The sequence below is a fragment of the Momordica charantia genome (genome assembly GCF_013281855.1).
Source record: "Momordica charantia cultivar OHB3-1 chromosome 9 unlocalized genomic scaffold, Mcharantia_2.0 BLBB01000009.1, whole genome shotgun sequence".
In the NCBI taxonomy this organism is placed as follows: Eukaryota; Viridiplantae; Streptophyta; class Magnoliopsida; order Cucurbitales; family Cucurbitaceae; genus Momordica; species Momordica charantia.
Window position 1 is genome coordinate 140,712 of NW_028275167.1, and position 12,593 is coordinate 153,304.

The window sequence follows — 12,593 nt, forward strand, 5'->3', positions numbered from 1 at the left end:
TAATATTGAAATATCTCAAAAAAATAAAATAAAATAAAATAAAAAAGAGCCATCAATCTCCAAATAAGATTTGCTGGCAGTGGCAGTGTATTTAAAGTATATATATCTTTCGAAACAGTATATTTTGAGAAAGATTTTTTAGATATGTTTCAACCCTTATCCCATTTCAGTCTCATCATTAATTTACACATATTTTCCAGAAATGATAGCCTCACAAGATAACTGTTTGTCCATTTTAAGTTTTTTTTATTATCTAAAATATTAAAAAATATATACATATACACATTCTCATTTAATAAATTCTATTCCAAATTAAGCTAAAACATTTATACTACTTTTAATATTTTTAAATTTAAATATTTGGTACAAGATTTTTTCTATTAAGTTTGGAGTTTAAAATGGACCTAAAGTATTTCTTTAAAGTAAAAAGAAAATAATTGAATTACCTTCCATATATCAAAAGATACTCAAAGTTTTAAAAATGGCAACAGTTGTTGCAATGATGATTTGAATTTGTTATATTCGTAAAATTTCATTTTATTCTCAAAATTTAAAAAGAAAACAATATTCAAATTAGTCCTGACAGAAAGCTGACCTTTTTTTTTGGCGTAAAAAGAGAAAAACGAGTTACCTTCCATACAATAATGTATACTCAAAATTCTAAAAATAAGAAAAATTTACAGAAAAAAGGCAACAGAAAAAGAGAAAAAATCTCCATCCTCAGTATTTGTTATGTAATAGTCTAGGAGGAAAAAAGAAAAAAAAAATAAATTTCGAAAGAAAAATCATACTAAATCGCATAAAATAAAGATATTTTACAGAAATATTATTAGTTTAGTTTAATTTTTTTAATGGCACAAAGTAGTTTTTGGTTGGTCTCATTAAATTGAAAACTAAAATTTTTGTAAAATTTTAAAATTAATGCACGCAGGATTTATGTAATTCACCCACTTCAAATTGACCCTAATATCTCTCTAGAGCTACAATAAAACACCACTTTCAGTTTTAGCGAGGAAATGACAAAAAGATTGTACTTTTAAGAAAGAATAGTAAAAATATTGTAATTTTGAAGTTATTTATAAGAAAATGTTAACTTTGAAACTATTTGTAAATATTTGATAGTTTTTGTCCACGTATAAAGACGATTTAGGTATACTAGAAACTTTTTCCTGAAGATTCCTACATTACAAAATTACCATATTATTTCAAATAAAAAGTACTAATTTTAGTTTCATATTTTTTCAAAATTTAACATTACATTCCCCTATAACTGACACGGGTCGGGTCGGGTCACGTATACGGACCAGCAGGCACCCGACGAAAGCATAGCAGCAACAGAGAAGAGAAGCAGGCGGAGATCCAGGCCGTTGATTTGGCGAAGGGAATAACGTGGCATGGTTGATGGAGAGGTGGGTCCCAGTGATCGAAGGGCCGTGATTTGATATCGATATAAATAAAAGCGAATTGTGTGTGTGTGAAAGTCTGAAGAAAAATCCCTTGGCTTCCCCTTCCATAGATCTGCTGCTGCTTGTGCTGCCTTTGAGGTTCCTCCTTATTGGCCATCTCTACGATCTCCGCCTTCTCCACCGGCGGCTCCTCCTCCTCCTCCTCTTTTCTTCTTCTTCCCGGATTCTCTAATCCACAATTCATCCCATCCTTTCTAACAACCTTAGCAGATTCCTCAATTACTCCTTAGGGTTTTCCCCTTACTTTTTTTTTTCCTCCTCCTTGATCTGCCCACTCTCCTACTTACGCTACTGCTCTTTACGATTTCGGGATTTGCATGCGTTCCTCGGTGAACTGAGCTTTACTTTTCGAGCACCCTTATTTTTACTGTTGTGAAAATGGCAGCTTATTCTGGATCTGTCAGCGCTGTCCAGGTCTCCATCTTCCTCTCACCTTGCTTTTACGTATCTTTCTCTGCATGTTTTTGTCTATCTTTTTTGCTTTTTCTTATGGGGTGGATATGGATTTTGAGATGCTGCAGGTTGGGTCCTACTTTGTGGAACAGTACTACCATGTTCTTCGGCAGCAGCCTGACCTTGTTCACCAGTTTTACTCCGAAGCTAGCTCCATGATTCGGGTTGATGGGGATTCCTCCGAGACTGCTTCCACAATGCTGGTACTTGTTGTTTTTAATTCTTATGCCAATGTCTCAATTTTCGTTTATTGAGTTGGTAATTTGTCTATTATTGATTTAAGACTCCGGCAACTTTTTAGCTCTACATGGAGTTTTAAATTCCATCTAGACTTCTTGATTATTAACCTGTAGGTACCAGTAGATATTATACTTTATTAGGGTTTGTGCTACGAAATATCATCACGGGGCTACTGGTTTTTTAGTTGATTTCTGACCGAACCTTTCCTTTCAGTGTTACGGACTTGGGTCAAGAGAAAAGAACGGAACATATGTCTCTTTGTCATTAATTTGTTGTCACTGTGAGAAGCTCTGCTCCGCACGATAACTCTCATGTTTCTTATTTTAACATTTTTGTCCTGCAGCAAATACATACGCTTATCATGTCGCTAAATTTCACTGCATTTTCGATCAAGACAATCAACTCTATGGATTCTTGGAATGGAGGTATTCTAGTAGTGGTTTCAGGTTCTGCAAAGTCAAAGGAGTTCAGTGGGATCAGGAAGTTTGTGCAGACCTTTTTTCTCGCTCCTCAAGAGAAGGGTTACTTTGTTCTTAATGATATCTTTCATTTCATGGATGAGGAGATACTTCAGCATAATCCAATGCCCGTACTATCAGAAAATCAATTTGAAGCTGAACTAAATGCTTCCAGCTCCATTCCAGATCCACCAGGTACTTTGTCAATAGTATTGAAGAATTGGGCAACAAATCACTTGGGTTTTTAAATTTTCCTATAGATAGATGGACAAAATACTTTTAGCGTGGCGTGGCGATGGTTAGTAGATTCTTTTTCCTTTACATGGTGTACTCAATCTCTTGGAGCACTTGTATGTCCTAGCTTTAGAAGAGCCTGAGTATAGTTATAGTTGAAAGTGATTGTTTGCTGAAATAATTTATCTATGGATCATTAATAGTTGGATTAGTCGGCTAACGTTATTAAGATGGGTACTTTTCTTGATTTTGGTTTGGTAGTTTCGGACTATGTTTTGGAGGAAAGTGCCAGAGAATATGTGGACTCGGTTCACATAGAAGACGATCCAGTTGATAAATACAGCCTCCCTGAGCAACAGCAGCAGGAGGAATTTGAAACTGAAGTTGTTGTGGAGGAGGCCCCTGTGGAGGATTTGGTTACTTCACATCAAAATGTAGTTGACAGCGTGCAGGAGCCTCTTTCTGCAGTGATTGATGAACCCGTTGGGGAGCCAGAAAAGAGAACTTATGCTTCCATTGTATGTGCACTATTACCATTACTCCTAGTGTTGGTGTCTGCTTGTGTATACTGTGTTTGTGTGTGCGGTGGCAATATGTCATCAAGCTTTAGTCCTTTAATAGTTTTTGTGACTAAAATAATGGAGTAAAAAAAGGGGTCGGTAAACAGAACCTCGTCCTTTTGAGGAAATAAAAAGTTGAAAAGCTATATACGTTATTATTTTGTTTCATTATAGTCCTAAGATTAAAGGCTTCTTAGGGCTCTGTCAATTTTTCAGTAATTACAACTTGAACCAAATATTTATTTATCCCCTTATTGATGAGTGGTTCAAACCTAAGATAATTTTCTTATATGTTGATATTATTGAAATTTAGTTGAGAGCTGCTAGAGCGGAATCAGCACAATCAGCTATTCCCCAACCATCATTTTATCCAAATGCTGCAGCTACTTCTGACTGGAACCATACTCCAGAACCTGCCCCTCAACAGATAAACCCTGCACCATCATATGTCCCTGAATCTGGAGCAGATACAATTGAAGAAGGCTTCGGTGTAGAAGATGAAGGTCAAATTCTTGATTCATCTGAAAATTTGGGTGCTTACAATCTAAATCAGGGCAATTGTCTGATCACTGTTTTCTTTTTGTACTCCAGTCTTTATAATGTGGTATGAGGTTATTGATCTTTTGGTTTACATCTGAGATTTTAACTACTTTTCATTAGCTGTATCCAGGATCCATACTTTTCTTGAAAATTTGCATGACAGTTATTCTCAGGTTTATTTTGTAGTACGGTATTCTGCTTGCCAAACATCTGAAATAACCATGTAAAGGACATGGGAAAATTTTTATAATGGTGTTTACACGGGCAACTATAATTTTTTTTTTTTGATACATTGAAATAGAAATATTGTGAGTTTTATCTTTGCTTTGGATTTTGTGTAATTTTCATTCTTGAAGAATCTGATTAGTCTTTTATTGTTCTCTCTTCAGGTGAAATAAAATCCGTATACGTTAGGAACTTGCCGCCTTCTGTCAACGAAGCTGAAATAGAGCAAGAATTTAAAGCCTTTGGTCGAATTCAGCCTGATGGTGTGTTCATTAGGTCTCGGAAGGTCAGTTCTTTACTTTTTTATGTTTGCTGGTTATTCATTAGAAGCTAAACATAGATTTCTGTGCACAGGAAATTGGAGTTTGTTATGCTTTCGTTGAGTTTGAAGATATTATTGGTGTTCAGAATGCTCTAAAGGTTTGGACCCTATAACATCTTATTTTTTTGGCTAGTTTTTTTTTTGCATTAGCTGGGGACATTTTATTATGTTTAGGTTTCCGTGACAGACAAACCGAGTTTATATGAGATTCCTCCCTCTTCCCTTTCCAATTTATTTATTGAGTTGAGTTTTTGTTTTATCTTCTGATTTTTATGGTTCTGAGACTTGTTATTGAAATACTTTCTGGACTGTGCTTTGAGCTGTTGTGCGTGTGTAACACTTCTCTAGTTTTCTTGCATTTGGTGTGCCATTTAAAATCGGATTTTCCTTCTCTCTTGTAGAATATGATTGTCTTACATATGGAAAAGATTTTAATATGAATTATTGTAACGTATAAATCAAATTCTGTTATAGGCATCTCCAATTCATATAGCTGGAAGGCAAGTCTATATAGAGGAACGGCGGCCAAACAGCAGCGGTACTCGGGGAGGAAGTAAGTGCAGATATACCTCTGAAACACAATCAATTGTGTTTAATAATGTTTCTGAACTGGCTGAAATTATCCTTGTTCCGGTTATCACTTTTTTTCTGGATTATCTTTTACTAGATGTGTCCATGAATTCGTTTCTTTCATTTTTCTTGATGGAAGCATTTCTTTTAAAAATAAAATATTTGTTTCTGCATGTTACTAAAATAACCATATTGAAAAGATGCTATACATAAAACTTTAACCAAGATGGCAAGATATCTGGATTAATTATGGTGTCACTTTCATCGAAACTCTTAAGAAATTGCTTATGTTAAATCTCTACTTACCTGGATGGGCTGAGCTCGTAAACATTCATGATGAATTAATGATGCTGATTCGTGGTTAATAACTTTTTAGGATAAGAGGAAGTGCTACATGTATGCTTTGGGGGGTTAGTGTCATACTAATTTGATTCTTGTCAGGCTTTCTTTTAATTTATAATTATTGCTAACACTGTTTTTTGTCAAAACAAAATTCCCTATTATTGTTGCTCTTGGAAAGGTAAAGAAGCCCTTTCAAGAATTTCATGAAATGCAAGAAATGCCAACTCCAGTATATGTGCTTTTTTTCTAATTCTTGAAAGTAGCAAAGTTGTTTGATTTACCGCCCCCCACCCAAAGCTCTTATGAATGATGGTGATTTATTTGCATTGGCTTTCACGGGGATGGTTCCTGATGCGTGTTTTATTGGTGCAATGATCAGGGAGGGGAAGAGGTAGAGGCAATTACCAGTCAGATGCCCCCAGAGGACGGTTTGGCTCTCGTAATTTGGGCCGAGGAAGCAGCCAGGATGGCAGTGACTACGGCAGGTTGAGAGGCAATGGTTTCCCTCAGCGGGGCTATCACAAGGTTCAATAGTATCATCAAATCATCTACTTTGTGCATAACCGTTATGGAGATGAAACTCTGGAAGAGTTTTGATATGAAGGTGGTTGGGTTCAGAGAAAGCAGTGTCTCCCCGTGTGAGTGGTTTAGAGAAAATTGGTTTGTACTAGATTGTGTTCTGAGCGTGAGTTGACGTTAATTTGTGAGGAATTAATTTAAGATAAGGTGGTGGTGATTTTCCCCCTTGATTGGTTTTTGAGATGCAATTGAAGGTGGGAAATTTTGGTATTTCAAGTACAATCACTTGTTAGGCACATTGCGAGGGAAAAGACTTCAGAGTTGATGATCCTTTTCATTAATCTTAATCTTACAAGGAACTTGTTTGCTTTTGGCTATACTTGTCTGTTATTCTTGTTTCGCAATAGCTTTGAACATGCTAGTAAAGGCAAGAAAAAGCATTATGCATTGAAGTTTGTATTTGGTTATGGTGCAACGCAATGATGAGCACCATCTTGTGACCCTTTCCACCGCCCTCTAAATCAAAATCGATCCAGTTATATACAGATAAATCCAAACAAGATTGGTAATCGGAAACCTGCTTGCTGTGTTCTGCCTCTGGAATGGAATCCTGTTGGATTGGAACGAAAGGGGGAGGGCCTTGTGGTGGTGGTCTTTTTCCTCTCCTCTCCTCGTGTAGTCTATAGGAATCGCCTTATAATATCATATTTCTCTCCCCCCCATTTTATTTACAACGACTTTTACATTTTTATCAACTTTCAATTTTTTGTCACATAGTTTTATGGGAGAATCAAAGCCAGCCATGTCGTGTCGGGGACTGCCTCGAAATCTCTTGGAGAGGATATTAGCCGTAGCTCACAAAGGTCCATCACCAAGGGAAAGAACTCTTTGGGCTGTCTCCATAAGACATGAGGAGTTGGAGTTGGCTAACCTCAACACCTAGTTAAAGTTGCAGACAACGGCGACACCATCCCACTTGAGTGTAGAGTTACATGCCAGTATGTGGAAGAGCGAAGAATGAGTACGGGACCCACTCACCACCTTTGCCGACCGCGTGATCTTTAGGTCGATTTCAGATAGAATTCTCATACCTTACTAGATGGAGTGATGTGTATTCATCTCCTGTTGCAAGAATTATGACTAGGATTACGGAGGTAATCTTGCCAACCCTCTAATTCTGCTTGAATAGCTCCGCAGGTCAATAGCTTAAAGGCTGATGGCCAGCCTGCGATTTTCACTTCCAACACTAAGTTTCATGTGTTTTCAATGATGAGGGCAAAACAATAATTCGTAGGACAACAATAGCCTCAAATAAATAAATAAAATTTCTCCACCCCTACCTGTATTAAGAATAGGTTTATAAACGACAGACATGGACATTTACTCCCAAGCATGATTTTTACTCATAAATAAAGGACATTTTCGCTTTGCCCCCTTTCTTTTTTGTTTTTATTTTCCTTCATTTTATATGTAATTTTATTTTATGTTTATATAGTATTTATTTATTTTTTAATTAATTGATATTAATGTTCCAAAACTAATATCATTAATTATTTAATTACAATAAATTAATATTAATTTATTAAAATATATACTTAATTCATTTTTACTAACAAAAATTTATTAAATGAATGCAACTACTTATTTAAATTACTAATTAAGTACTCTGAACAATGTCTTCAACTAATTTAAATTAGTTCCTTAAAAAAATTAGTTAAAATAATTTAGAATAAAAATTAAATTTTCAATAATTATGATTAATTATTTATAATAAATCATATTGTTGGGGTCAAGCTACGGGCGCCCAACGTGTTTGAGTGCGGTTAGGTCGGCCTCTACTACTTGGGAGGAAAAGCCTTACGTCAGGATCAGAGGTCGCTCGGGGGAGCCCGATGCAGGGAAATATCCCGATGGGATAGCTATCTACCCAGTCAGTCGCTATAAATACACCACCACATCACATGTCCAAGTATGAAATCTATCTGAACCTGATATGTTGAGCACAGATTACTTACTGACTTACGCGTTGAAGTGGTTTACCTCCTTGCAGGTATCCCTGGAATCGCTCTAAGTATCGCCGCCCGACCTCCCAGGTGATTGTATGTACCTTCGCAGATTTTTTCATCAACATATATTTTTTAGAATAATTTTTATGAGTTTTATTAATTAATATATCATAATTTTTATATTTTTTCCTCATAAAATAAAATCATGTAAATTGTCCATTTGCAGTTTCCAGTTGATTGGTGGATGGAGTCGTGAGTCCACACAAATCGGGCAAACCTTTATTTTCCTTTCAGTTTCTTTTTTGTTTGATCGGTCTACCTTCCCTCCATATCAACATAAATAGTTATTCTTCTTCTCCATCACCGACACAAATTCTTAATTTTTGCTCTGTAATTCTGATTTGAAATTTGACCCAGACGAATTCCTGATGCAACTGATTTGATGGCATTTGGAAAGGGCATTCGGCTCAGTTTTTGGATTGCCCCAACGACCCCAAAGCTGAAAATGCACCCCAAAAGCTCGGTTTCCATCTTCGACTGCTCTCCAATGCCACAAACTTCCAGGTAATCGCGATTTCTTATTCATCTTTCGCTTTTGATTTCCATTTCTGGTCTGGAATTTTTATACTCACCCACTTCGAACATGGAATTGACCCCCCACATTTTTTAGAAAGATATACACATGGGTTCTTTAGTTCTTCCTCATTTGAATGTTTTGATCGTTTAAGAGGCTTAATTTTCTCCTTTTGCTCGTCTACAATGCTGGTAGGTCTTCTTTCTCTTCCTTTTTGGTTAAAGGTATTGTTTGGGATTTTGGCACAGTTACAGTGGAGTTACTTCCCCTCCGTTTTCCATTACCAAAATCTACCTTTAAAAACCATTGTCATTGAAATCAATTATCGGTTTTCGAAAAGGATGAGGTGGGATAGAACATGATGATCTCTGATCAAGGGTTACTTGGAGCAGTTCCGTTAAGCTATCTGAGGAAGGGGTGAATAAATCCTGGGGCCATAAACCAGTCTCGTTTGTGCTTTACTATTGCTACTGGTGGTGTAGCTTTGAGTGCTTTAGACGACCTCGCCATTTATCATAGCTGTAGCAGGTATGCGTGAGTCGTTAAAGCTTTGGATGAACTATAAATTTTAAGCAAATGGAAGTCTGAATTTGGTCTAATAAACTGATTCCTTTGTAATGCACTTGTTTTCTCCCCATCACCATTCTGTCTAGGCATCTAATTTATAAAGGCAAGAGGCTATTGAGGTTGTCGAATCAAGGTAGTTCTCAACCTTTTAAAATTGGTTATGGTTTTACGTTACTTAGGTCGTTGTATTTCTCAAACCATGTATTTTCACTTCAGATGAACTAATGAATTTGATCAGACGTTTGCCTTGTTGTTACCGTAAGAGTTCAGTCGTCAACCTTTATATCATGTAGGTACAAGAAAGGACAATATTGTATCTTTTCTTTTTTGTCTTTCTTTTACCTGTATAACTTTTCCCTGACTCCTGAATGGTTTGACCCAGACAATGTCCAGATGCAACTGGTTCCATTGGAGCAATGCCCACTACCTTTTGCCCTCGGAGGAGCCCGACCATTTCTCGTTGCCTTCGCCAATTCCCGAATGGCCTCAAGGTATATGATACTCAAAAATGGTTTTCATTATAACTGTTGGCTTTTGTTCATCTTTTGTCTTCTCTTCTCCCTTATTACCTCTTGTTGAATTTGAGGCGATTCTTTGTTTATTTTCGACTCAATCTATGGCTTTTGTTGATAAGGAACATTGGACAAACTAGTTAATCTCTCCTTTCCCCTGATAAATTAATTCATATTGTAGTTTAAAATTGCTAGCACCGAAGCTAGAGAGAATTTTAATGTTGATCTCTTCTTGTTGAAAACTATGAGGCAGTTGTTTTATACTGCCAGTAAATTCTAGTCCGAGCTTGAAGGGAAAAATACTGTCCTTTGGAAGGAAGCACTGTCACAATGCAACTAAGGGAACAAAGGAACCATAAGTGGCATCATTTGGGTCTGGAAACTAGGATTTATATCGACTTATATCTCAAGATGTGTTCACACACTCCCACGCTTTTTTGTACTTCCTACTTTTGATAATGAAAGTGCTGTTTCTTATATAAAAAAAAAGATGTGTTCACACAATATTTTAAGGATGCCAGTAGAGTAGAGCAGAGCATCCATAAACATTTTTATGTTATTATAGCCTGGAAAGTTGTATTTTGTAAGATAAATTTTCATTAGGGGAAAATATTGAAAAGGAATTGAAAATCTGTGTAGTAATCTTCCATGGCAAACAGTAATACATCAATATAACTGAATCATGTAGGAAAAACGGTATCCTCTTCATTTCATCTTTGTTGATGTTCCTACTAGGCTTATGTCAGCCTACGTTCTCTTAATATTAACAGCCGTCTTTAGTTTCTTCAAATATTGGTGTCTTATCGTGTTGAGTTTGCTTTTCTAGAATAGGAATCATGCAAGTACTATAACTTGTGAACAAGTAATAAAAAAGAGAGTTTTTACTTATGTTGTTGCAGTTAAGATGCAAATATTTATTCTGCTTTAATGGGACTTGATGCATGTCTTTATAGGTGGACGTTTTGCTTCTGGAACAACAAGTCTTGGGGAAATCGAGGTTCTGAAAATCACCCAATTTGTATCCATATGGGGCTGCAATCTAACCTACCGAGATAATGACGGTGTCACATTTTACAGACCATTAAGGATACCTGAGGGATTCCACTGCCTTGGTCACTATTGCCAACCTAATGACCGGCCCTTGCACGGTTATCTTCTTGTGGCGAGGGAAGTAGATGCTTATTTTCAGGAAAGTGATCACATTAGCAAAATTGTCAAATTGCCAGCCCTTGTGGAACCCCTTGATTATGAATTGATATGGAGTCCAGATGATGGGAGTGAGGACAAGTACAGCGAATGTGCCTACATTTGGCTACCTCAACCGCCTGATGGTTATAAATCCATGGGTTATGTAGTTACAAACAAGCTAAAAAAGCCTGAATTGGGTGCAGTAAGGTGTGTTCGAGCTGATTTAACCGATAGATGTGAAACTTACCGCCTAATGCTTAATATCAATTCTAAGTGTCCAAAATTTCTAGTACAGATTTGGAGTACAAGATCATGTCAACGAGGGATGCTAGGTAAGGGAGTTCCAATAGGAACATTTTACTGTGGTAGTCACAAAGGCACTGAAAAAGAGCTTCCTATTGCATGCTTAAAAAACCTAGATTCTACACTACCTACAATGCCCAACCTTGATCAGATTCATGCTCTTATCAACCACTATGGACCTACTGTCTTCTTCCATCCCAAAGAGATCTACTTGCCATCTTCTGTTTCATGGTTTTTTGAAAATGGGGTGCTATTACACAGAGATGGTATTTCATCTGGGGAGGCCATACATGTTTGTGGCACAAATTTGCCAGGTGGTGGGGGAAACGATAGATTTTGGATGGATTTTCCAATCGACAGTTGTAGAGACACAATCATACGTGGAAATTTGGCAAGCGCCAAACTCTACGTTCATGTGAAGCCAGCACTGGGTGGGACATTCACGGATATTGCTATGTGGGTTTTCTGTCCCTTCAATGGACCTGCCACTCTCAAACTTGGAATGGTGAATATTAGTCTTGGGAAAATTGGACAACATGTGGGGGACTGGGAGCATTTCACTCTCAGGATCTGCAACTTTACAGGAGAGCTTTGGAGTATTTACTTCTCCCAGCACAGTGGTGGCGAGTGGGTGGATGCTTACAATTTGGAGTTCATACAAGGGAACAAAGCGATAGTTTACTCCTCAAAGAGTGGACATGCTAGCTACCCTCATCCTGGGGTCTACATACAAGGCTGTGCGACTCTCGGGATTGGAATAAGGAATGACTGTGCACGTAGTCATCTTTTTATTAATTCAAGCATCCATTACGAAATAGTTGCAGCAGAGTACCTGGGAGGCAGTGGCATTGTGGAGCCTTGTTGGTTGCAGTTCATGAGAGAATGGGGTCCAACTATTCTGTATAGTTCGAGAACGATGCTCGACAAAATGATCAATCGCCTTCCGTTGACAATTCGATTTTCAGTTGCAAACATATTAAAAAAGTTGCCAGCGGAATTGTTTGGAGAGGGCGGTCCTACTGGGCCGAAGGAGAAGGACAACTGGGAAGGAGATGAGAGAGGCTAGATTCATTGACCATTCTACATATGCTGCTGGTACTGTAAGTGCCATTAATGGTTGTTGTATGGCAGCCTGAGGGGAGTGGCCTGTTGAAGGAGGCTTGTGCCTTTAAACAGGACAAGAGAACTTGATTGGAGTTGGATTCAATATTTAGAATACCCAACTCAATTCTAACAAAATTGGATACTTTTTATTTTTATTTTTTAATGTATTGATTCTTGGCTGAGACATGCTTCCAGCTGCCTACCAACTTGAGATGAACATGGAATTAATCACTCACATTTGTTATTTTTTGTCCAATTAAAGACGTTTTCTTTTGTAACTCTCTTGGATTGGATTCAGCTAAAAAGTTTCGTGGGGAATGAATGTAAATAGAGAGTGTAGTAAGATGGGTGAAGAAGCATTAGGGATTCAACTCTTCTCTGGGTGCAGTCTGCTGTTACAAACTTCTTAC

At 37.2% G+C, this 12,593-nt stretch overlaps 2 protein-coding genes across 7 annotated transcripts; both read left to right on the forward strand.

The window, feature by feature from the left end:
• Positions 1–1,473: 1,473 nt before the first annotated feature.
• Positions 1,474–6,306, forward strand: LOC111024190 (Nuclear transport factor 2 (NTF2) family protein with RNA binding (RRM-RBD-RNP motifs) domain-containing protein). The gene is made up of 9 exons (XM_022301819.2): positions 1,474–1,880; positions 1,988–2,122; positions 2,503–2,812; positions 3,113–3,369; positions 3,725–3,914; positions 4,341–4,462; positions 4,531–4,596; positions 4,973–5,051; positions 5,790–6,306. The coding sequence occupies exons 1-9, from the start codon at positions 1,845–1,847 to the stop codon at positions 5,942–5,944; spliced, it is 1,350 nt and encodes a 449-aa protein (XP_022157511.1). The 5' UTR covers positions 1,474–1,844; the 3' UTR covers positions 5,945–6,306.
• A 1,856-nt stretch (positions 6,307–8,162) lies between these two features.
• On the forward strand, positions 8,163–12,461 carry LOC111024181 (hypothetical protein At1g04090). 6 transcript variants are annotated; one of them, XM_022301797.2, is made up of 6 exons: positions 8,163–8,499; positions 8,758–9,037; positions 9,163–9,209; positions 9,293–9,369; positions 9,459–9,567; positions 10,542–12,461. In XM_022301797.2, the coding sequence occupies exons 5-6, from the start codon at positions 9,462–9,464 to the stop codon at positions 12,143–12,145; spliced, it is 1,710 nt and encodes a 569-aa protein (XP_022157489.1). In that variant the 5' UTR covers positions 8,163–8,499; positions 8,758–9,037; positions 9,163–9,209; positions 9,293–9,369; positions 9,459–9,461; the 3' UTR covers positions 12,146–12,461. The 6 variants fall into 6 exon arrangements, with proteins under 6 accessions (XP_022157489.1, XP_022157491.1, XP_087973275.1 ...); XM_088117149.1 differs by having other exon boundaries at positions 8,164–8,499; positions 8,705–9,037; positions 9,293–9,365; XM_022301794.2 differs by having other exon boundaries at positions 8,164–8,499; positions 9,293–9,365.
• Positions 12,462–12,593: the final 132 nt, after the last annotated feature.